Source organism: Strix aluco, chromosome 23 (genome assembly GCF_031877795.1).
Source record: "Strix aluco isolate bStrAlu1 chromosome 23, bStrAlu1.hap1, whole genome shotgun sequence".
NCBI classification, from domain to species: domain Eukaryota; kingdom Metazoa; phylum Chordata; class Aves; order Strigiformes; family Strigidae; genus Strix; species Strix aluco.
In genome coordinates, this window is record NC_133953.1 from 6950394 (window position 1) to 6976326 (window position 25933).

General features: G+C 45.7%; 1 protein-coding gene and 1 long non-coding RNA gene across 8 annotated transcripts in view; one reads left to right on the forward strand and one right to left on the reverse strand.

Moving 5' to 3' along the window:
* Positions 1-25933, reverse strand: part of FLI1 (Fli-1 proto-oncogene, ETS transcription factor) — a 94558-nt gene that overhangs the window by 60094 nt on the left and 8531 nt on the right. Inside the window, exon 1 of one of the 7 annotated variants that reach the window (XM_074849062.1) lies at positions 15286-15444. The exons of the other annotated variants lie outside the window; for them this stretch is intronic. Within the exon in view, the coding sequence (XP_074705163.1) occupies positions 15286-15303 (18 nt within the window). The 5' untranslated portion in view covers positions 15304-15444. Of the gene's footprint in view, positions 1-15285; positions 15445-25933 lie in introns of those variants that run through there. 7 annotated transcript variants of the gene reach the window in all.
* LOC141933925 (uncharacterized) lies at positions 15592-18273 on the forward strand. The gene is made up of 2 exons (XR_012626249.1): positions 15592-16094; positions 16553-18273. It is a non-coding gene; the product is annotated as an uncharacterized LOC141933925 (long non-coding RNA).

Below are 25933 nucleotides of genomic sequence, written 5' to 3' on the forward strand. Positions count from 1 at the left end.
TTACATGCACATTGTATACCTTTCTGCTCAGGAAAAGCAACCCACAGCTAACACGACCTTTGCATCTTTGATTATCAGGGCTGGAAAGAAAAAAGTGTCCGTGAGAGTGCGTAGTGCTGAGCAGACAGCAGCCACTGCTCTCCCAAAGGCTTCTAGAACTGCAGCGGTGGGGTGCAGCTACTGCCCTTCCTGCTCATGCCGAGGGGCTGCGACTATACAAGCTCAATGCAACACGCGTCCCGTGAGATTTCTGTTGATGCAATTGTTTTAGGTTATACGGGCTTCAGAGCAGAGACTGGTTTTTTTCTGTGTTTCATAAGCGACTAGAACATTTTAGGTCCTATAAATAGCGTCTTTCCTTTCCTAGTTGCAAAAACCCCATCTCCTGCATCCAGCTGCTTTGAACTTTATTTCAGAGAGGATTTTCTACTGATGTTTTAGGCACCTACAGCATTCTTTATCCGGGGCTTACAAAGCTCTCTGTGAAGATTTGTCAGTTTTCAGCCTTACCTCAGAAAAGCATTACCCATTATTATTTTATAATTAAGAAAATCAAGGCACAGAAAGCTCTAATGATTTGCCCAGGGTCTCTGGGCAAGAAAGATGAATAAATCCAGGAAGGCTTCACTTGCAGGCTTCTGCTCTAATTACTGAACAACATTCTTCAAAAAGTCTAGCTTTTTCAAAAGGGACATGTGAGTGTGATTGTTATCTGCTGAGCAGAGTAGATACCAGATGAGAGATCTTTCCTCTTTATCTTTTTACTAAATAATAGATGACTGATTATGATCTCAGATGCTAAGAAAACTTTGTTACAGATAATGTAATGTTTCTCTTCTAGAAGTATCCTTATCTATATAACCCACTAAATTAGTCATAACAAAGAGCGAATAACCAAGTGCACATCTTGGACACAATTCCTGCTGAAATACCCTACTGCCTGACTCAGGATGAGTAAACCTCAAGTTTCCCCTGTGTTAGCGCTGGGTGAATACACTCTGGAGGATGGCTCCTACTCCAAAGAGCTCAAGAGCCCGGTAGGCAAGATGGATAAACAGGGAATGACCAGTCCTGCCTGGCTGTTCAGTGGCTTCCTCTGGTTGTACAGAAAGTCACTGGCAGAGCGAAGATTGGAAGTCAAGTTCCTGGATCATAATCCCATGTTTTAAACACAAATGTCGTGGGTTGTTTTTTTTTGTTTCCCTAACGTATTTGTTACTCTTACAGCAAAACTTTCTTTCAGAGCTCCTTTGTAGGATTCGCCCAGGGTGTGGGAGCTGACCATCCTGCCCCGCTTCAATGCCTTATCAGCTCCAGATGAAGTATGCTGCACACAAGCAGGTATTTAGCTGCCTGAATCCATATCACTGCAGTTCTGGGTTCAGTGACAGATTCAGATGAAAGACCAGAGTCAAGGACTTGTCCTGCAAAATGACTTTTGAACTATTTTGTATGTACAATGCTACAGAAATCAACAGTGATAATCATTTAGATCTGCTCACCCCCCTGACCCTAGTTTGAATCCAGGTAAGTTTGATGGAGTGAGTGGAGCAGCAAAGGTGTAAAAGATGCATATTTACCTCTATCTATAAAATCAGCATGGCTTGGACAGATCCATTTTTCAACTGTTTGCTCAACTCCGCCAGTTTAACCAGCAATTCACACTGAGTAAGGGAAGAACCACGCTCCTTTTATCCACTGTAGCTGATGATACTCAAATGCTTACTCAGTATATTGCACATTCATTGAGCGTCGTATCAATAAAGCTGCATGTGCTGACACCATCTGTATCAAATACTGCCTCACGGACAAAGCTCATCTACAGAACACCTAACACTGAGGGACAGCCCATTCCACACAGTTAAATTCCTTCCCTTGACTTCCTACCTGAATTAAAGCTATGGTAGGCCTACTAATCTCTTAAAAATCTCACATACACACACTTGTACTTGCTACTAAAGACTTAAGTTCACAGAGGTAGAGAAGAGTGCCCACGAGCACTCATGTATTTGTGAACACGTGCATGAGGAGGGCTTGGAAAGTTGCATCTTGGAGGAGTGATGTAAATGTGAGGGAACCAGAGGGTGGTTCTCGTGTGGTAGAGAGGCTGTGAAAAGAGCATCCACCTACTGTGGAGGTTCCTCTCAAGAAGGGAGGGCTGTCCCTGCAGAGCTGAGCCCTGGGGACCTGAAAATAGCTGCTGTCTCTCGTGTCAAAAAAGAGTAAAAAAAGACCTGGGCAGCATGTGGGGAGAATGGTCTGTCAGGACTCGGAGGGATTCCTTTTCAGAGCCTGCTTTGTTGCTGCTCCTCTGCTACAGAGACCTGTTACAGACACATTTCACCTCTCTGCTGGTGTACACACACCTTCCACATCACACGTTTCTAAACCTGTTTGCGTGGCATGTCAGCTAACCTCCTTCAGGCTGGCACAGAACAGTGTGTGGTGAGAAAACTGCTGCTCACAGGATAGGGTTTCTGTGGTTTAGGGTTATGTTAATTAATTAATTCTTTTTTATTTTTGTAAGCCTGCAGCTGCTAGTTTTGAAACGACCAATTCTAGAGCTGCAGAGTATGAAAGAAAGGGTAAGGAGTCAATGGAAGAAATAGACAATCCGAATGGGGTCCTGACCGTGTACTGGCTGCTATTTTTTAAAACACATAAAAGTTTGGCTTATGTAAGAAACCATCTGGTATTTAGGCCTAGTTGAAATTTTAGCTGTGTGCATGTGCTCTGTGTATGAATCAATGGAGCCGCTTCACAGGCGCGCGCACGTACTCCGCTGGACTCCTTCACCAGGCAGCCCAGGGCACCTGCTGCAAAAATCTGGAAAATCTATTGGACTTCACACCTTTCTTACTCCTGGACAGCTCGTCTTTGATCTAAGGGAAAACCTGTCTGCCTGTCACAGCTGCACGTCACAAATAAGTGCATGACCCAGAAGGTTGCTGGCTATACTCATCTCAGGAACATGGTAGAAGGTTGTTGAATGTTAATAAAGAACATAATGGCAAGAACCACTGGGTTTCTTTCTGTTCGTTACATTGCACTGAGATCACTGTAGCTGCTGCTCGTGAACAGAACAGAACTGAAGTCAGTCCCACCTTGTAAGAGCATCTACTCCAAATCGCCCGGACAAGGCAGAGAGGAAAGGAAGCATTTGCTTACTTCTACAGATGAGAAACTGAGACATGGAGAGATGAAGTGAAATGCCTGAACTTATACAGGAAACCTGTGGCAGAACAACTATGAACCAGGCTGGGCACTGCTGAGGACAAAAACTGGAGTGAATTAACTGCTTGCAGATTTTTCTGACTCACCAGAAGTGAAAAATAAAAAGCATTGCAATCCCAGAATTGCATCAGGGAGGGTTCTTCCAGTGTGTGTTAATGCCAAGCACTGGGAACAGCGTGTGCCACTCCAGTGACTCATGCTGAGAAAAGACGAATTCAAACTGGAACAGGTGCAGCTGAGGGCTAAGGAATAACTGGGAGAAGGGGGAGGGTGTATGAAAAAGATTAGAAGATTTTTATTAATCCCAAAACAAAAAAGCAAAACAAAGACAGAGAGTGCTATGGCGGTGGTCTAAATACACTGGGGGCATAACGTCAGGGAAGGGAAAGTGCTGATAAAGCTAGCAGTGCTGGCCTAAGGTATAAATCAGTCGTGAGCAAATGTCAGTCCAAAATCAGAAGGAAGTATTCAGACATCAGAATGAAGAAGTCACAGAAGTCCCTTTCAATGGGGAGCAGTGGTGGTGGAAAGAAAATCCATCCATCCATCCTTTAGAGAAACCTTGAAGAATTTGGGAAAGGAACGGTAGAGCGTGGTCATGTCTGACAGCAGAGAGCGAAGCTCAAGAATTTCTTCCACTCTGGAGTTCAAATTAAGTGCCTTAACTTTTCTTCATTCCTAAGGAATTTTGAAGAAGAATCTCTTGTTACATACACTGCTTAGCACAACAGAGACCACTCCAGTCTCTAGGCACTACTGTAGCACAAATAATTCATAACACTAACGATCAACCATAATTACATCCTTACTGAAGTAGAGATGACATACGAGAATACCAAAAATGAAGAGCAGGGAACTAACTGCAAGCTTATTCCATCCCTTAATGACCACCCCATATTCTGTGAGAATGAGAAAACGTCTGCTCTTGGATACAGTGGTGCAAATCCAGAGGATTCATTGCAAGCAAGCTTGAACTTCAGTGCGTTGCGTTCTCTTTCCAAAGGGGATGAACTCTATCCATCTGTTAAACCCTTTTCCCACTGCTCTGGAAGTGCTGTGAAGGCAAAGGATTCCTATAACTGTAAAGCTGCGTTTTGGATGCCCTGCAGAGACCAGCAAAGTGGACAGAAACCAGTGTCAGCTTTAATGTTGACGTGCAGAAATTGTGTGTCCTGGGCAGGAGTTTGTTTGGGCTCAGAGTTAAAAGTGGATATACCCTTCTCCTACCAAAAAAGCGTCACGTGGTGATGCATATTGGGTAAGTTTTCTACACAGCCTTCCATATACACAACTCAAAATGCAGAGGACCCAGTCAAGGGAAGGACAGAGCTGCTTTTCAGAAGGAAAGGACTAGACGATACCGTAGCCAAAGCGCTGTTCCAGATCTTCCTTTCTAAAATTTCTGCATGGGTAAGAAGTAATGCTTTTCACTCTGGACCTGTCTGTGCTCCTTCTTCCACTTTATGCAACGCAGAAGGCAGATTGCAGCACGAAAACAACGCACTGTGAGATTCTGCACAGCCGCTCGAGCTGCAGCAGGGCGGCGAGGAGCTGGAGTTTGGGCCGCATGCCATTGGAATGGTAGCAGCTTCCCTCCGGCTTACTAGAGACGTCTCAGATTTCAAGTACAATCTTGGCGTCACAAGGGAATTCACGATCGCTGGGATAAAACGTAGCCCGCACACAAAATTTGCACGCACAATTGTCTGGTAGAAAATGGGATTCTGAAGAAATATGTGCAATTAAAGACACCCCAGATCCTGATAAGACACACTGGTTTTCTCTGTGCGTCAGTTCCTCACTTAACGTAAGATCATTCTTTCTCTTGTCACAGTGGAGCTGTTACAGACAATTTTGGTAATATTTGCACGATGATGTTGAGAGTTCTTGCCTAACAAATCACTTCGGCACGTGCTTATTTTAAAGCCTCGTTCGTTCTAACGACGTCGGATGTATTAGTTTATGGCTCTTAGAAATATCACCAAAATATAAATATTTGTGCTGTGCAAATATATACACACGCATGTTAGATCTAATGAAGGAAGGATGTTACCATGCATGCCACATGAATTTTATGAGCAAGTTCGGGTTAGGAGTGTCATCACCAGAAAAATTATTCCTGCTGCAGCAAACCGTCTCCAAAGGACCACAAGTTACACAGACTGTAGTCTAGATTCTCAGTATGCCTCAAAGAGAACCCACAACGACTGTGATACCTGCTCAAAATAACTTTCAGTCTTTTGGGATGAGTTTATAATTGGCGATCCATCGGCTTTTGAGCTTGTACATGGATCAATAATTCCTGCCTCCAGTGATTTTTCTGTGTATCTGTTGTAAAACTCATGTAAGGGTGTTTAAGGTTCACCCTGTGCTACAAATCCCTGGGCAATTCTAATTCTGAAGTCTCTGATGGTGACTTGCTGAGTGACCAGTTGTTTCCTGCATTTCATCTCCTAGTTGTTTTTTTTTCCCTTTCCCTGCTTAGATTATGGGCTCTTATTCCATCTACGTGCCATGCCTCGTCTTGGTGGGAGCCTCTAGGGACAAATACCATAATACAAGGAATTAATCATACGAGTCATGACTTCTGGTTCTAATCAGGAGTCAGTCCTAAAGGCTGATCTGCAACACGACCCTCCTGGACAAATCCTCAGAATTTAATAGGGATTAAATCAATGGAGTTTTTATGGAAATTGAATTATAGTGTATAGAAATTGTTCCATAAACAGAACACAGCAGGAAAGGCGAAACTTCCTCGATTTTCCCCTGAATTTTACAGAAGGGATATAATTTTCTGATACCTTCCCCTAAGTAGTCCAAAGTTATTTGACAAAAAATTACGTTTTTTCAATGTAAAGGCATAGGATTTTGTTATTACATGAGAAAACCTCAGATCGCTACACTGAAACCTGCAGAAAGACAGTTCTGTAGGAGAGCAATGTTGTTAATTCTTTTTCTGGCTTAAAGTAACATAGCTCCTGCTCCTCCCTTAGGCTTGGGTGAGCAGGGCTCCCTGGAAACCGCCTTCTTGTTAACTGATGTGGTGCAGTAATCCTCTGCTGCTTCAGTCTGTTGTAACCACTGCCTATCTCTGGCCGCCCTTTCAAATTTACACACCACATACATACATTAAGGCATATACAGAAAACAGGCCAAGTCCAGAATCTTTTATCCTATTCCATATTCCACCATTCCCGAATGTTGATGGTTTTGGATAAATGAACCTTGGATATAAGCTACCTATTCTGGAGAGGCTGAACTTGCAAATTCAATTTGCCCTCATATGCTGATGACCAAGAGGCAGCACAGGTTGTGGTTTCCCCTCTCCTTCTAAGCCTGCTGAGCTCTGGTGGTTTGGATAAATGGGTAAACTCTAAGCGTGAAGGAATTGCACTGATTTCAGTGGGAATTTGCAGATACCCCGTGTTTATTTCTCAGAATCAGGCCCATGTTTGCACTTAACGTATAACTCCATACTTCTGCGGTTGCTTTTAGTTGTGTTCAGAAGCACTTTTATAGGCACCTACTTAGTCCTGCTCCAAGATCGTGTTCCTCTATCTGAGCAAGAAGACAAGTGATTCTCATCACTCAAGTGAACAAGAACGTGTGATTCTTACAAAGAAAAAGCATCAGTTCTGTCATGCGGTGATTATGAAGGAATAGCGTATCTCAGCAAAACACTACGCTTGCCAGCTGGGTGGAGGGCAGTAGCTGGGGGAAAACGATGCTTTCCCAAGGGATGGGTTCCTAATTGCATGGCAGAAGTTGGATTTAGTATTGAATCTTTCATATCCATAGCATGTTCCTAATGTGACTGGCAGGACTGACATAGAACTGCAGCCCTGTAAGGGAAAAACAGTTGTAAGAAGAAAGTAACTGCCATTCAGTGTGGTGGTTTAAGAGAATCATTCCTGTTAAAATATATAGGGCTGCCAGTTCCAGTATGTACCAGGGCAAAGCCATCTGTACTCTGCATATGTGTAACCATCTTGGGGAGCATTTCTACCAGTGACCTACATATTTCAGGACACAAAGTTCCAGCCCCAGGTTCAAATACCAAATAAGTTCACACATACAAGCCTGTGCAAAACAATGAGATCTCAACACCTGATTATTTGCTTTAGCAGAACATTAAAAATCCTGTATCTCTAGTAACATGCAGAGTTTTTGGCCAAGATTTTGCTTTTCTGCTTTACTTGGGTAGACTAGAGCATGGTGGCCGCCCACTGCTCTGGAAGTGGCTTCATTTCAACAGCAACACGGTTCTTGCCCCTCCGCAGTTGGCAATGCAAAACTCAAGTAGATATGAAGAGGGCACTATCACTCTAAGCAGCCTGACTCAGAGACCAGGCAGAAAAAAAAATAAAAGGCAAACGTTCGATGCTAACATTATATGAAGTCCCAAGGAGATTTGGAACAGGAGCAGCGGAGGAGTTACAGTTTCCTTTGTTCTGTTAAAAGGAAAAAGGAAACACATCAGGAAACCAGACTGTGGAGCACAGGAAGTCTCACTTTGGCTGATAAAAAGGAACTGATGTGAGGTTGGTTCAGATGCAGTTATAAGTCAATCAAGCTTGGAACAACAAGAAGAGCTATTCAGAAGAAACCAGAGAACCAAATTCTGCTTTTAGCTGTAAAAATGGTATTTTAGCCTCTCCTAATCTCTTCCTTATCTTTTTTTTTAAAAAAAAAAAAAAAAAAGCTGCTATAAAAAACATTTAAGTAAGAATTTTGTCACAGTACAAAAATTGGTTTCCCAAACTCACCACACCTTCCACTGACCCCACCATACCTTGCTCCAGTTTCTTTTTTTCACTCATCAACCAACTTAAAAAACTGTATTCTTGCTGATTTATCTCCTCCCCTCAGATCAAAACCAGCATTAGCTAAGAAGGGCAGTTTTTTTGCTGAGTGAGAAATCGGCAAATGACTAATTATAGGCTGTCCTGCCCGTTAAGTTATTTTCACTCCCTCTGCATGATTGACAAACGTAGGCCAGTATACTAACGTTCAACTCCTGGGTGTGCAGCTTCGTTGGCTGGGGGGGGTGTGTGTAATTTTTTAAAATTGTTTCTTATTCCTTTACAGCCCTGTGGTCGGTTGAGCTCTGAGTTAGCCTGTGCTGGAAGAACAGGAACAAGATGTATGCAAATAAACCAGAAAGCTTAGCTGCATCCATGACATTTACTACAGGAGCCTCTACTGAGCTGTGTTTCTGGCTGTATTTTAGAAAAATAATCAGGAAAAGAAAGAATGCTCTATACACATGAAGAGCCGGGGTCATTTTCTTTCCAGCATTATGCCAATGCTGAAGAGAAGCAAAGGCTGAGATTTTGCAAGATGCCTGTGGGATTTAGCCTTGCCTCTCCCATCTCTTTCCAGTGAGAGTTGTATGTTCAATGCCCCTTAGCCAGTTTTGCAAATCTTCATCAACAAGTTTTCATAAAGAATCAAAATACTTTCTTAAGCACCTAGAAATGTTTTCAGAGGGAACAGCTACCTTCAAAAACTAATGAGAGTTACAGGTTGCCTGTACCTTTACAAATCAAGCTGCTTGCTTAGATAAATATGCATTTACATACCTATTTTTAGGGCTCTGGCTTCAAAACATGGGAGCAAACCAGAATTAGATACATTAAAATGTCTCTGGTGTCAAATACTGATAGTCCCTGTCAGGTCATTATTTCAAAGTTTTGCCTTTGGTGCTATTTGTCACTGGAGAAACAGAAGGTTTATCGGGACATACTTAAATATCTTCAGCAGTAACATACAGTAAGATACATCCCTTTTGTTTGGGTCTCTGTCTTACTGCTAAAGGAAAAGCTTTTGGTAGCGGAGGTGGGGGAGGAGGGAGGTAACGTTTGTGGCTTTACTACAAGAGACAGGTTTCTAGATCAGTGTTACTAGCTGTGTAGATACGCATCAGTAATTATGTGGCCTTGCTAATGAGAGGAAGAAAGAAAATAAGCAGTAGATGCATTAACATTTTGAAGGCTTTGATATTTGCAACTCAGAGTAGATTATGCACTGTCCTGTATCATACGTTGCTCTTTATCCAATTTAGGGTGGAGATAGGTAACTTGGTCAGCACCCTGACTGCCCGGGTGTTTGTGATGACACAGCACACAAGTTAGCAAAGACCTGGGTCCGCCACCAAGCGAATTATTTCCAGAAGGAGGCAGAAAACCACATTTGCGTGGTGATATTTTAGTCTGTATTTGCAAAACCAGCTATAAATATGCACTCAGAGCCTTGTAAGAAAACATTTGTTCACTCAGAAAGTGTTCTTAGGCATCACCCATGGAAGTGTGACAGGGCTTTGTGTAACTGAGAAGTGCACTGCAGGCAGCTCTTTTTACATGCCTACATATGCATTGTGTGTTCATGTTCACATGTGCACGAGAGGCACAGACACTGGAAATAGATCTGTTGTTCGATTCAGAACAAAAGATCTAAAGAAAATTTTACATTTGGGGGGGAAAGTTGGCTTCAAATCAAGTTGTAGAGCTAAGCTTAATGTAGTAGACCTGTTTTTTCTAGGCAAGCCACGCACACATTCATACACGCTCTAGTACTAACACCGTGCTTTTGCAGCATTAGGTGTTTAGCAAACCCACAAATATCTGAAAATCTGAAGTTAAGGCTCCCTTGGCTCCTTTAATTTTCCTGCTTGTGCATGTTTGCACTGAGATGGGACATCAGGTCTTTCTTTAAGTGGTCAGGTAAACTCAAGCAGAATGAGAAATTTTCATTTTTCAAAGGCAGCTTATGAGGTGCTGTAAAAGAACTTCACATGCTGATGTTTTATGGGGCAAAAAAGAATGGAAGATGCGCTGTGTTATGAGACTGGACATTCATAAGTTGTGGGCCTGATCTTTCTGAGAAAATGTGAACCAAAATCAAGAGGAAAGCTTTCTGTAAGACCAGGAAGGAGAGACCTGAAGAAAATAAAACCTGCTTCCTGCAAAAATTACTATAAATGCCCTTCCCTCAGCACATCTCACCTTACCAACATGTCATCTAAGACCTCAGTTCAAGGTGCAACCTTCCCCTTTGCTTCTCTTGATTTTTGAGCCTTTCGCATAATACTCCAATGAATAGTTCCACTCTTACACACCAAAACTCCAGCAAAATTCTCTTTATAAGAAGCTGGCCCTCCACCCCCCCCATCTTAAAGCAGGAGTATCACAACATTAGAATAAATAACTAAAATAAAAGCACAAAATCCTCAAGACATGCATGCTACTACTTCAAGTGACCACATCCTGTTAGGGTAAAATCCACAGTGGTGGAGAGAAACTATACAAGATTCTCAGCACCTCTTTAAAGCCTCTGAGTGAAACCCCAAGTGCCTAAAATCTAAGCAGTTGGTGCTGTTTTGTTGTGTATTAGGTTTACTTCAGACTGATCTTTCCATAGCAGGAACAATTCTACTACAGAGCAGCAGAGCTACTCAGTTTATCGACTCAGAAAAGACTTTCCAGTGTTTTACTTGAGTAGCAAACGGGAGTTGGTGCTGAACCCCTCGAGTCGGCAGCGCCCAGCACTACTGTAATTCATGCTAAGGCAAAAGGCACGCATTTGCATACGGGTTTTGGAGGGAAAATGAAGCAGCATTATAAAAATATCCCAATTACAAAACATTTCTAACGGGTTTTTGCTGTTGTGTGTTAGAAAGCCACATAAATGTCACCTGAATCGGGACTAGGGTGTCAGGGAATATCATCATTTATTAGAAATTTCAGATGGTTTTGCTTTTGAGGGAGAACAACATGCAAAGTCTCCAGTGAGCAAACTTCTCTGTGATTTTTTTTTTTTTTCCTTCAATCTGGAGATTAAGAGGCTTGCCCTAGGAGTCAATGCCTTTTTGCCAGGAAAGGCCATCTCTGAAGGGCCAAAGCCAGGGCAATTTAAAAATGGCAAAACAGACATTTAAACTTGCTCAAAAAGGAAACATGTTCTTAGTTCAAGACCTTGATGGCCAAGTTTCAGGACGAGAGGCGAACGCCTACAGTTCACAAATGACAAGAAACAGTGATTGCAATAGAAACCCTACCCCACCCTTTGCTATAGCAACACCAACATACAAGTTGTCTTCTCGTGGAAGGAGACAAGTATGGTTGTCATCTACTTGAGTAATGCAAAATTTTCATTGAATGTCCTTCAGCTGGTCTCTCTGGTACATTCAGAACATAAGGATAAACATGTTTTCACAGAATGAAGGCAGCAGTTACACAAAATGTGCTTTTTTTGTTAACAGTCAGGCTTTGGCAAGTATATTTACTTTAATTATTGTCCACATGTAAAGTGGAACTGAAACAATTAAACCAGCTTGAAACCACAATGTTATTATGAGGAAGTCCATGCATGGGCATCTTGCTGAGATTAGATGTACCCTTTTTTGAATTAATTTGAGGCAATAAAAACCAAACCCCCCAAACACAATGTAAATCAAGTCAAAGCGGCATGTTAACCCATGGAAGATGTGATTTGAAGTATCTGGAGGCATACAATAAAAATGTTATCGACTATTTAAAATTAGTGCAAACACAAGCTGCCATGAGTTTTGCTTGCTCTCAATCATACTCTGCAAATGTTGCTCACAGAATATGAACTGAATATGGATATGAACTAACAAAGATAAAGATTTTCTGCACGTCTTTCTCCATAAAAGACCTTAGAGCATTGCTCTGGAGGTCACTTTTCAAGCCAGCCAGTCCACCTCCTGCATCAGGTATTAAACAGATTATTTGAAGAATGCAGCAAAAATTGCCTCCCACCTCCTGAGTCAGTGACCTAATTCCCCTCAAAAAAAAAAATTATTTGTGAAGAAACAGAGATGCATTCTAGACCTGGCGCGTTGGCTCAGTAATGTCATATGTGATGTCAGTCAGTGCATGATGGGGAAAGATGACTTACAGTCCCGAGCTGATCCTGTAATATGTTTGTATCCATGGAATTCCCTGAGCTTTGGCTTAAAAAGCTCTGAAAACAACTTCAAGTCGTGCTTGCACGCAATGTCCATAAAGGATGCAACTATACCCCAGGATCATCCTGACCGCATCTATTCTCTGACCATGCTCCATTTCCCCAGGAGCATTCCACTGTGACCCCTTAGGACAGCTCAAGGCTACGGTGGATTTACCCCCTTACTGCAAAGTTACCCTGCAGTTGGGCAGGTTTGCAGTTAAATTATTCCACATAGGCAAAACCAGCCGTCAGAGAGTCTGTCATCAAAACTCTTTCCGAATGGCATAAAAAGATTTTAAGAGGAAAATACAGGCACAATGTTGGGGATCACAGGGCGAAGGGAGAGATTTTTACTCAGAGTCCTGCATCTGCCAAGTGAGCAGTTAAAAGCTCAATTAAAACAATTAGTCCATGGAAGAGTTTTGCATAGACTTGAAAAAGCAGTCACTTGTATTATTTAAATTGCTCAAGAAAACAATCATCTGGAATGCACAGCCCTCTCCCCTATCTATTCCATGCTGCACTTATCTTCCTCACAGACAGGTATATTTGTGAGTTTATGGAGGGAAGTTCTTCTTAACTGTGCTGGCACACAGATTTCACCTAGTCCCTCTAGATAATGTTCTTGCTCTAGATAATGAAAGAGCCTTTTTCTGGGTTTTTCTGGCTCTCCAGTCACTTATGTGCATCTTTCTGCCATATCATTTCCCAACACAAACGCACAGCTTTGAGAGAAATCAATGCACGTGACCTACAGGAGAGCAGAGCTAAGGGTACAATTGCTTTTAAACTGCTTTCCTCTGGGTACAGGACAGGTTTGCTTTACTGTGTCTTAGAACTTAGAAAATCTGCCCTGAAGCACAGGTTATACATAGAGCTCAGCACATTAAAAACACTTAAGCCACATCCTCTCCCATTGCCCTTCACCTGAGACAAGCTAGGCAAGGTGGCCTAACCCCTTCCTTTTAGTGGTGAACTGCTGCAAATCTGTCGTTGCATGGGTCTGATGCTCCTTGGAAACCCACTATTTTCTCCCCAGTAAGAAAAGTTGCAAGAAATCTCAGATAATCCTGAGGGTACTACAGGAGCACGGATCTAAATGCATGGAACAGAAAAGGGGTAAACTACAGGAGGCGGCAAACGGGATGGGGGGACCTGCAGCAACTTGCTGATGATCCTGGAATTGCTCAGTAAATGAGCCCAAGAGGAGACTCTGGTGTATCTGGATCCCGTCTCTCTTAGCGAGAACAGCCAAATTCTTGCTGGACGACAGGTGAAGCGGGACAATATAAGAGAAGGCTGCAGAGCAGTCAGCAGGCAGATCCAGGAGCCAGGGCAGTGACCTGGGATGCGGCCGAGTTCCTCCTTTCACCACAGCCTCCCCAGCGTGACTGCAGGCCTAGTTGCTAAGTGTCACAGTTCCTCATCTCCAAAGCGGGGGGGGCTGAGGGCGGGGGGGGCTAGCAATAATACTTTGCAACACTGGGTGACTGGGGAGAGGAGGAGCTCCCGGGAGGCACCGGGAGCTACGTGGGTCATGGGAATACTTCGGCACCTTTCAGAGGATGGTGCAGGGGGGCTCATGGCCTGTGCAGAAAAGCAAGTCCATGTGTGCACCCGCAGCAAATGGACAGCTGGGAAATTTCTGCACTTTCACTGCACGATATTTAGGGCTCCACAAATCAAAGAAGGTTGTGGTGCATTAAACGTGTCCTGAATGAGGCCTGGGTTACTTTTGCTACAGATCTGAGGAGGTGGTGGGGAAAACTGTCTTATTCCTGCCATACCTCTCAAATTTTGTGCTTTCAATGCTCCTGCTTTCTCTCCTCCTTTCTGCCATTCACCCTTTCATTCCCTCTTTCTTTCCTCTTTCCATTTTCTCTTCCTGCCCATCTACTTCCCTCCCCGTTGAGACCCTTCCAAACAGTGCACTTGTCACAAGCTGCAATCTAAGGGAGAAAGTTTCAGTTCCTGCCAGTTTGCAGCTTCTTTCTCCCCAGGTCAGCAAAAAAAAAAAAAAATAGAAGAAAAAATACAAAAAAAAAAAAAAAAAGAAGACTTTTAAGAAGAGATCAACACCCCACCCAGGCGATAGGCATCTTTCGAAATCCTCCAACCCAAACACACCCGCAGAGTCTCTCTCTTCAAGGCTCTTCTGTTCAAGCTGCTTCTGTACTGTAGTAGTCCCTCAAGAAGAGCCCCTAAGAATTGCACAAGGGTCCCCCAAAACAAGAAAGCCAACCGTCTGCTGCCTAGGCTGTGAGAAACAGCGCGAGCCACCTCAAGGGGCTTGGAAAAGCCTTGGCTTATCTTTGGAGAGGCTGAAGGACCGGCGGGTTGGATGGGGGGAAAGGAGGGGGAACTGCTCGCCAGGTCCCACCAGTGTCCTCAGTTGCTCAAGGCCACCAGAGGTTGGTTATTTTCGTGGTTTTTTGCCACACTCTTTGCTTCCCCTTCCCCCTGCCTCGCCCCAAGCTAGGGTGATGTTTCTCGTCCACACCGACCCATCCTTCGCTTTCTCCCCCTCCCACCCCCCCACCCCCGAAAAAAACCGCTGGAGAAAACGCACGGGCCACCACCACCCGACCAGCAGCGCGTTTCCAGCAGGGCCGGGCGAGGGAATCAGAGCCAGGGGCACATATCTGGGGCCAGCTCGGAGCCACTCTCGCCTCTGCCCACCCCCCTCCTCCGAGCAGCGCTGGCCGCCGGCCCCAGCACCCCCCCCCGGCAGCCCCGGGCGGCGCAGGGCCCCGGGGCAGGAGCTGTCACCGCCCGCCCAGCCGGGCAGGTCCCCGGGGCCCCCCCTCGGCCCCCCCCTTGGGCGGCGGGGGGCAGGCGGGCGGCTGGTCCCGCACCGCCGGACGGCTCCCTCCCGGCTGCGAAGCCCCCCCCGGGCCACCGGGGAGGCGAAGGGGAGAGCCCCGACACGCTGCTCCGGAGGAGGAGGAGGAGAAGGAGGAGGAGGAGGAGGAGAGACCGGCCGCTCCGGGGCGGAGGGACGGAGCCGGACCCCAGCCCCCTCGCCCCTTCCCAGCGCCCCCCCGGCTGGAGGGGTCCCCCAACCCCTCCTGCCCCCCTTACCTTAATAGTGCCGTCCATCTAGAATAACTTCCAGCCGGTACCAGCAATATTCCACACATTGACCCGGTTTAGCCTGCAACCGAAGCCTCCTGAAGTTTTTTATCCTTCTCTCTCTTTTCGCTTTTCTCCCTGCCCTTCCAGCGGTTTTGCTTTTCTCTCTGTACCCCCTCTCCTCCTCTCTCCCTCCCTCCCTCTCTCTCTCTCTGTCTCTCTCTTTTTTTAACTTTGGGTTTAGCAGCAGAGCGAAAAAGAGACAGTTAACCGGATGAAACGTTTTTTTCTGCTAATTTTGGGAAGTGAAGTCACTCGAGGAGGAAACTTTCGTCTCTCCACTGGTCCTGCCTTCTTGATGAAAATATATATATTTTACATACAGGATATTTGCTGCATTTAGATAAGAAGGGGCAGAACAATAGCTACCTCTGTCAGCTCTTGTTTGTCGCTAGGGCAGCCAGTCCAACGCAGACCTTGCCTTGCACCCCAGACCGTATTAGCAAGCGCCGTGTGTCATCCCACAGTTTAGTTTAACATGTTTTTTGCAATTTTTTTTTTCTTTTGGCTGGAGCAGCTTTAGCCTGACTCACTGAATTTCCGTCTCTTCCCACAGATTTTTTTATTAATGCGTTTTCCAGTCACAGGCAAAAATTAAGGGGAGAAAACCGTAAATACAATTCGGTCGCGGCAGGCGGAGGGAGAAAATTAAAAAGTCTGGCGATTAAAACGTATTTAAAACATACTTCGGCCCCGCTCCTTCACGCCTCCCAGCAAGGAGCGTGAGACGAGGGTCCAGTCGCTGCCAGAAATGAGCGGTAAGTGCGCTAATGCGAGACAGACAAACGGCTCCAACAATTAAACCCAGGCTGGAAATGGGGCTGCAGGAAAGTGGGGGCTCGTTTCCACTTTCACCCCTTCCCTTCGCTCCCAGCCGTCCCGAGGGTTGGGCTGTGGGGCTCTGAAGCAAAGGTCCTGAGGTGGATGGAAGCCCACCCGTTTCACTTCAGGGGCTGGCAGTACTTTCCCCAGCCTCCCCTCACAGCGCAAGTTTCTCGCTAAGCTGATAAAACCCCACTCAGACAGGAGGGGGGGGGGGGGGGGGGGAAGAAAAAAAAAAAAAAAAAGTCACCTACAAAAAAAAAAAAAACTTTCTAAGCTAAAAATGACAAAAATTTACAATAATTGTCAGATCAGCTCAACTTTCCGTTCCCGGATGCCGTGTCAGAATGGGCACTGCAAAAACCCAACCACCAGCCTTTAAATCTCCTTTTAGACCTGGCGAGCCCCTGACGTGCAATTCTCTCTTTCATTCAAACGGGAGCGATCACCAGAAAAGAAACGCGCTTTCCTTTTTCCGGGAAAAGCTGCAAACCCTCCAAAGGACCCGAGGAAAGGAGACAATACCCGCCTGTCCAGCTCACCCGCTCCCCACCTCCTCCCTTGCAAAAATACCAAGCAGCTAACAGCGGAACACATCATGCAACACTCGGGGCGTCCTTTATTCCCCACTTCTGCAAACTGCTGCAGCCCGAGGAGAAGAGCAGAGGCTGGAATAAAAGGAGGGTGAAGCCAAGAAAGAAAAGTGTCAAGGCAGGAGGACACTCCTGCGCGTCGGATCTCTCGGTGGAGAGGATTTACCTTGTCCAGTGCCAGTTGGGTCCAGTCTTTTGGTTTCCCCCTGTCTTTAGTCCAACCACGGGGAGGGGGGGGGGAAGGGGGGGGGGGGCAAATAAAAGTGATATCCAAAGTTATTCTGCACCCGCCCCTTCCAAAAGGGAAATGCAATAATGCCACTAGTGTTTCTACTCGGCTGCGGCAGAGATGCCTTATTAATACTTTATTTCTCCAAGACCGAAGCTGGCAGGAGAGAGCTGTAGATCCCCCTTGCCCCTCCCTCCCCTCCCTCCCCCCTCCTCTGAAATTAGCCTCATCAATTCAGCTACAATTTTTTAGTTCAGATGCAGACACGGGACTGAACGTGACCAGACCTGGAGGTTTTGGCTTGCTGCTTGCCAGCGATTGAGGCCGTCTGCAGCCAGGAGGTGAAAGGGGGGGGGGGGAGCAGAGGGGACAGCCCGACCGCCTCCCCCCCGTCTGCTTTACAATCCCGGGGTCTGCGCTGGGGTCCCCGGAGACCAGCACATCTGGATGCTGCTAGCGGGGTCAGGTCCCCCCTTGCCTAGGGCCACAAGAACTGGAGTTCAATTAAAAGAAATCACGGTTAACCCTTCGCTGTCCTCATTACTCTTTCTTTTTCCCTGCCCTCTTCCCCCCCCCCCCCCCCCCGCAAATACTCTCTTCTCCACTCCCCCTCCAGCGTTACCACATGGCAGGCTGCAGCAGCAACCAGAAAAGCAAGAGGTTAAAGGGAAGAGTGAAACGCATCCTTTCAAAACCCAAATGGTTTCCTCTCTAGACAACACTCCCTACCAGCCCCGAAAAACAACGGGGGTGGGGGGTGAGGGAGAGGACAGGCTGAGGATCTTAACCGCGAAAGGAAGGGGGAAAAAAAAAAAAATAAAAAACACAACACCCTGGAAGGAGCCTCTGTCATCCACGGACCTCACAGAGCATTTTGGTTTTAGGCTGCGTGACCGACAGGTCTTGGACGGGCCGGCGGTGGGGGAGAGCCGGGGAGCTGAGAGCGGCGGGGAGAAACCACCTGAAAACGTGCCCAGCTCATGGGAGAGGAGCCCAACATTTGCAAAACACCCTTTCCCCGGCTCCGGGCTGAAGAGACAAGCGAGTCCGGCACCGGAGCGGCTCCCCAAGTGCTCCCGAAGGCTGGAAGATGTCAAACAGCCCCCCCCCCCCCCCCCCCTCCATCCCACCTAGAGATATTTTTAGGAGCCCAACTCTTGCATTTTATTGCCAGACGGGCACCACGGCCCCCAGGGGCTTATTTTGCATGTCTGGGGATGACTCGAAATGAAGCTTGTTCGGGTCACTTGTGAGATCGGGTCCATCAGGGTTGCTCCCCGCTTTACCCCTTGTGTTTGGTCTAAAATAAGATTTGCGAAATGTCCGAGAGATAAGGTAATGAGCGAAGTTGTTAAACATTGTAACAGACAAGCGGAACAATCTACTGTTTTCCTCCCAAATATCGTAACAATAGAACCTTTGCTTCATCTTTTTTTTTTTTTTTTCTTTCTCTTCCCCTAAAAAAAAAAACCACCACCCTGAAGTTATCGCAAACTTTTTGGAAAAGGCTGGAATATTCATAAACTCCGTGCGCCAAGCTCTGAATCATCCTAGGTGATTGTTCAGTGAGTTTGGGTGTTTAACTGTTTGAGAGGAAGGGAGCAAAGACAGGCAGGGGAAAGCAAAGCCACCGCCGGGCGCGGTGCTGAGCAATGTGCGCAACTTCTAATCTGATGCTCAGCTTTTGGATGCACATGTACATACAGTAAAGGAATTATGATCTGTTTAATGTGGTTACCACCAGACATCTGGAAAATCATTTGATCTTGGCAACCACGGAAGATTTCAAATGCTTACATTGGGACAGGCTGGTAGAAATCAGTTACTCCTCAATTACGATTTTTTTTTTTTTTTTGGTTTGTTTCACTCCGCTTATGAATGAAACGAAATTCTCGACCCAAGTTTTTAATTAGTTCGATATTGATCTCAAGCGCTTGGCATGTCCCCACCTCCTCTCTTCGCCCTTACAATCGGGTTACACCGACTGCAGCCTCACGCCGAGGAGGTGAAACCGCCGGGTTTGGCGTGATCCGATTGAAACTAGTAAGGACACGCTGGGGGGAATTTGGCCCAGGAGTATTTCACGTCCAGTATCAGAGGAGTTAACCCCTCGGTGTAGTTCAATGTCAGTCCTTCGCGGGACTACACAACCTCAAAGATATGGATTTTCTGTCTGTAATTCACGCGGGATTAGCGGTCATCACTTCATAATTAAAACCGTCTAGTTAGTCTATAGGCATAAACATAATGAAAACCTTCCCGGGCCTCAGCTGCAGGTTAGAAATATTCCTTTCGGAGGGTGGGAAAGGGGTTTGCCTTATTTCACCCTCTCTTACCCCAACAGCATCAGCTGAGCTCTCGGTAACCCCGGCCTGGGACTGTCGCTTTGAACTAACGCGGTAAATAGGGGAGGGGAGCCCCAGAAAGCAGCAGCCACGCCCTGGCTTTGTCACTAGAAAACGGCTCATTTCCCACTACCTCCCCACTCACCGTGACACAAAGCGTCCTCTTTTCTTTGAACTACCTTTCTCTATCCGTGTATTTACACACCTTGTGCGAGGTGCGTTGTGTGCGTATATTATACACACATAAAACGTCCTATATATTCTATCCTCTATAAACGTGTTCACACTATTTACCATCATTCTTTGCCCGGAGCTAAATTTGCAGAAGGCCAAGGTCTATTCTGCTTCAGTCTTTACTAGAGGGAAAATCTCCACCAACTTCAGTGAACGTTTAAAATTTCCGGATCTGAGTTTCCTCTGGCACCGACTCCTTTGCAGAATAAAAAACGCGACGTGGTTTGTTTGTTTTCTAAACCCGCATTCTTACAAGCAAAAAACCCAAACTACAGCCCTGGGATTTAATCCCCAGAAACGAATCCCAATTCTAAACTAAACTAATTGGGCAAACCTCTGCTTTTCGGCTACAGCAATAAAAAGGAATCAGGAGAGTTTTCCAGCCCCACAACTGAAGGATCGGATCCCTCCTACCTCTTGGTCTACAGGAACAGCCCATGGGATTTGGGAACTTGAAGCCGGAAAGTTATTCGCTGCTAATCGGTACTAAGTAAAACATAATGTCTTAAAAGTGGTGTGGAGAAGATGCAGTAGCTTTGAAGCTGCATCGCAATTAGGCGAAGAGTGGGGTAAGCAGTGTCCTGGCTAGTTTTATTTGAGCTCCATGTCCCAATAAAACAGCCCCCGCCCTCCCTTCCTCCCCCATCCCGCAATTATTGAAAAGCTAAGGCACAAAACAACAAAAATACTGAAGGCCAAAAAAACAGACTGCAGTGCACTAGCTCCAAACGTCTGGCCCCTCGCTTGAGGCCATAATTAATTTGAGATTTATTTTTATTGGAGAACCCAGTCTCGTCTGACCTTAGCCAAACAAGACTTCAGCTAGACCCTTGATGCGCTTGAATGGAACAGAATATTTCTCTCTAACTTCTCTTCAGGCGTCCGTGCCTGCTTTGAATTTGTTCCCTCAGACTTCATATATTTGGAGATTTGCAGGAAAGATTTAAAGCATTTTTCCCCCTTAGCATTCACTTTCTTTTTCTTCTCTTTTCGCTCCTCTTTCCCTCCACACCTCCTTTCTTTCTAAACACGGGACTGGGAGAGCATAGGAAGGGCTGGAATACAAAATTTCCTGGATCCAGCATATTGGTGGGGGGCGTTTTTCTGTGAATTGTGAAAGAATGGAGCCATTAGAAGGTCGCGGAGTTGGGGAGGGGGGCTGGTTGCTTGAATGCTGCTGTCTAAAGGCGGGAGCCACTGTAAAAGCTTGTCCCTTGTGCCCTAGAGCCTGGTTTATTTTAGAAAGCTCCAAAACATGCTACATTTCCAGGAGAGAAACAACGTTTCTCCCACCTTTGCCACCTAAGGTAAAGCGGGGGAGAAACAACGCCAGCCCTTCCCCACGCAGCGCTGGGGCTGAGCACGGGAAAAGCAGTTCAGGAGGGATTCGCTGGACACCGGGAAATGGAAAGGGATTTTGTTATTTAAATTAGAGAGGTAGGTGCAAACAAGAGCTAAATCCTTAAGTACCGAGTTGTCACAAGGCATTAATCAACGACTTGCTAAAGCCTAACAACTTAGCAGCGTTTCTGCCTCAAGAAATGAGCATCCAAAAAAATTAGAACGATTCGGTATATACGTAATTAATCATCACGAAGTGTGAGAATGACGTAAGAGTTCACAGTAGCTTCTGCCCACCCTGCCCCTGCCGACAAAGCTACTGCAATCCCCACCTTCTCTGGAGGTGCCTGGTCCCTTCCGAACCCGGGTGGGAGGAACTGAAATTCTGCGGGACGTCGGGAATTGGGGGGGGGGGGGGGGGGGGGGGAAGCAGAAACGGATAGTGCGCTAGAAGATGCTCTCAGTAGGACTAGTACTACCTGAACTAGGGAAAAAACACTCCACGAGGGCTTTGCTTTTCCCTTTTCGGCCAGGCTAAGGCTCTGTAGCTGTTCTTAAGAGCCTGGCGCAGGTTTCTGTCAGCTCCACGCAGTCGCATTTCCAGCGTCCGTGGGTCTCTGAGCACCTGTGGGGTGACCGGTACCCAGGTCCCTCCGCAGCTCCTTCCCCCCGGCTGATTCAGCAGGCACCATCTCCTCTGCGAGATTTCGGGTGTAAAAAACTGAAATAACGGGATATTCTTTCCTTGCAACCTGTAGCAGCCGCTGCTGTTCAGCGGGAAAGATAACGTGGCCGTGTCAGGGTTTGTCAGCAGCCTTCGCATTGCCCACTCCAAAGAAAATCTCTGGTTTGTCCTTAAAAAAAAAATTAACCCCCCTCTCTCTTTAGGGCTTCTGTAAACTTTCCAGGCAGAGTGAAAGCAAGAACAAACCAAATATTGTTTCCAGCCACCCAGACCATTTTCCTCCATGAATATGCTTCTTTGTACGGCACCACAAACGTTATGGCTGCATGAAATCCATTTTTAAAGGCAGAAGTCCCACGGTGGCTCCTTCCCGGAGGAAAATCCACCTTCGTGCCCGTTTGGAGGTCGGGGCTGGAGACCGCTCTCTGCACAAGCTCGCAAAGGGGAGCGTGCGGTTGCTTTGTGGCTGTTCCCCAAAACTCCCCGGGGATCGAGTGGGGGGGGGTGAGGGAGCATGCTGCCTCCCCCAAAGGGTTTGGGGGGGTCCAAGGCGTCCCAGCGCATTACCTGAGCTGCTTCTGGGGGGCTGCCTGAAACACGCCCCTCTCGGGAGACTGTTCTAAATATCATCCCCAGGTGTGGTGGAGGAAAGGAGAGGAAAGCTGGGGTGACACGGGGGTACCCTCTCCCCTGGGGTGGGGAGCAGAACCGTCCTCTCCTTTGGCTGCTTCTCCCGCACAGGCCCAGGGCCTTGGCCCAGCGGGTCTTGCCTCAAGCTGGCAGGGCTGGTTCCTGGAGAAGGGGGTCCCAGAGAAGGGGCTTCACCCCGGCCCCGGGGTGCTCTGCAGAGCCCCGAGAGCTTCAGGCGCTGCCTTGGGGAGGGCAGGGCAGGAGCTGTGTTTGCGAGCTGGGGAACTGAAAGCAGAAGCGATGACTTTTTCTGTGCGAGGAGGGGAGCGATAGAAGAGGAGATAAGCGTTTGGATGGTGCTGAAGGGCAGGAGAAAAGCGTGGGTGAATAGCACACCCCCGAAATTATTCTGGTACCGCCTTTACACACAGACTAAACCACAAACTGGCAGTGCAGAAGGGGAGCAAAGACTGCTGTGGCCTAGGGTATCTTGTGGCAATGGTACTAATTAAAAATTCAGTATTCAGGGGTCATGTTGCTTTGCTTATAGCCCTAATTCTTTCCATATCCCTACAGTCAAGATTCCAGTGATGTCTTTTAAAATTTAATTTCCCAATTATATTACATGTTTCATTCTCTAAAGTCAAATACTCATGTTTAGATGAGATTAGCACCCTCTGATATACTGTAAATTATTAAGTACTTGCAGATCAGTAAGTCCCATAATGGTATGAGGAATAGAGATACTTTATCAGTTATGTAGAATAAACCAGTAAAATTATTTTTTATATTTATGATTTCTTACCCTTCTATCACATTAAGGCCCATACAAGAAGTGTGTGTGAGAAAGAAGGTTTGGTAGTCCTGTCAGGAGGTTATGTAGGGTCTTTTAACAGCACTTCAGATACAGATCCATACGTCCTACGTGGTTGTGATGTAAATCAAGGTTACAACACTGAGAAGCTGAACTTCACCAGTATGACTCAATATAAACCATCCTTGTTAAAACAAACCATTTTCTAAGTGAAATTCTCCTCTTCCTCCACCAGCTACCTAGCCCCACACCTCCCTTTTGCCTTGTGAAAGCCATGACAAGAAAAACAGTGTGGCCTGGAGGTGGTCATAGGCTATTTGGTAGCCCAGGGGTACGACAGTGAATTTGTTCCTCCTGGGAGCTCCTGAGGAACACCCTGCTAGCAACTCCCTCTCAGTTACACCATATAGAGATGAGGTGTTTTTCTGTACAAGGCACAGAATAAACATCAAGTTTATATGTATAGGGCATCTGTTGAAGAGGATTTACAGATGACATTGATCGCAGTCCTGCTTTTTTGGCTGTGTAATGGGGGTAGCGTAGACATCATCAGCTGAGATCCCACGAAAGTAATAAATAAAATACTTCCCCCTCCCACATGACAAGCAAATAAGTTTTTCTGAAGAAGGAATGACATGAAAAAAAATAATAATAAAAAGATCTGGGAAGAGAGGGGAATTGGAACTTAAGCTCCTGCTTTTCAAACTTCTTGCTCACCACAACTTAGGAAGTCTTCAAAGATCAGTGTGGGGAAGCAGGAAAGAGAAGGCAGGTGCTGTCTAAATCTGAACAGCACTGTGTTCTTACACAGCACTTCCATCCACACGTTAAAGATGGAGAAACGGAGGAACAGAGAGTTGAAGTGTCTTGCTCAGGAACACCAAGCCCTCTCTGTCAGGGCCTGGGTCCGTACCCACATTTCCCGACTATGTTCCTAGATCATTGGTCAATCCCACCTCTCCTACAAATAAGCCAGTCAGAGTCTCTCTGTTGGCTCTGGATGCGTTTGAGTCAGTGGAAACTGTCACCAAGCTCCGAGGGGCCAGAGATTGACCTAACCCATGAGTTTAAGGTTCCAATTCTCCTGAATTTAACCGTGTTTCTACTTTTATGAACAGCCTCACTGGTCTGAATGAGCCACCCAGGTACTGTTTTGCACCACTCGTTCCAAGCTGCCCAACTTAAAACTTTTAAGAGTCAATGGGAGATATTTCCTTTGTCTTCAGAAGACTTTGGATCAGTCTTAAGAGACTTCTGTCAAAATCTCATGGAGTTTTTTAAGCACAGGAACAAGTCATTTCCCCAATGACAGTGGTGTGAATGAAGTTGTACAGACAAAATACCAAAGACAAGGTCCTTGCCCAAAATAACAGCAGCAGATGATGAAGGGTTGTAATAAAAGGCAGAGGGTTCAGCATCACACAGCTCACTTATCCCTCCACCGCTAAAACACTGGATGTAAGTCCAGCCTGAGGAGTTCCTGGCGGATAAAACACATACTTATGTGAAGAGAACTTTGTCCAAGCACTTTGCCTGCAGGATTGTACTTAATGAGAAGACTATCCCAACACAGTTATGGACAGCCTCACTCAATCCTGCTGGAATGTTAAATTATTTAGGCCTGGATCTTGGTTCCACTTAATTCAAAAGGAATTTTGCTACTAACTGGAGCAGCAGCTGGATCTAGCCTCGCAACAAAAGGCAATGATACCATAATATAGGATGTCAAAGGGCCTTCATCTCTTCATTGTAAACAGAGCACATCTCAGATCATTTCCCACATACAGGAACTCCAAAGAGGAATTAATGCTAAAGCTGGGCACAGGCCACCTAACATGTTTCTCTACTTGAACTTTGAGTGAATTTGCTTTCATGAGACTTGAATTTCATTTGTTTTCCACAGAGTTTCTATTGTTCCAGAACCTGGACCAAAGCTATAGGAATTTAATAAGAAAAATTAAATCACCAACATTCCCTGAAACACTGATCTAGGAGTGGGATTTTGGGGGATATCAACTGAATGTGGAATCTTGACCATTCCCAGCTGGATTTGGCTCTAGAAACCTGGTCCCGAGAGCTGCACAAGTTCACCCAATCAGGGAACACAAGTAATGCCACATGACCTGGGAGTCATCCCACCAAGCTTGCGTTTCAAATACTAATACTAATAAACTGCCTGCAAAATGAGCCATAGCCTAGGGATTATATACAGAAATCATTCAGTGAATCATTTCCAATAATGTGCATGTACATGAAAATCACAACTGGCGCATGGATCATTGACTAAGGGGAAGAAAAAAAAAAAAAAAGAGACTAAATTCCTGTAATAAATTATTCATTACAAATTATCCACCCAGCTCTAGTTAACACCCTTCTGTGTTTCTTCAGCCTGGGAGAGAAGAGGCTTGTGTTTTAGATTTTCTCTAAGTGCTGTTGCATGCAGGGTTTGCCTTAAACGTGTAACCCAGATGTCCCAGACTTGGTTTATTTACATTCTTGGGAACTGTTGTGGAAAAAAAACTATATGATGTCAAATATAATATAGTACTCAATTGAGTTATAAAGGGACAAGGCTGTGCCAACCATTCTTTGGTATTTGTTTTAATCTTATGAAAGAGGCATAAGAGGCCCATCAAAATACATTCTAAGATCCATTTTTCTACTTAAAAAAAATAAGATATACAAACAACTAGAGTGCAAGATCTAGTAGTATCTGGCATTAGCCATTATCAGTAAAACCAACTAAGTCAGTTTGCCTACTAAATTGTATGGAAGCATTGCTCAAGGAAAACCATAAGTAGTGCTGTAAAAGAAATCCCAGTATTATATTGCGTTGCCTGGTGTGACAATCCATTTCTTCAGTAACTGAAAGAGATGTTTTGGTTTAACTCATTAAATATTTTT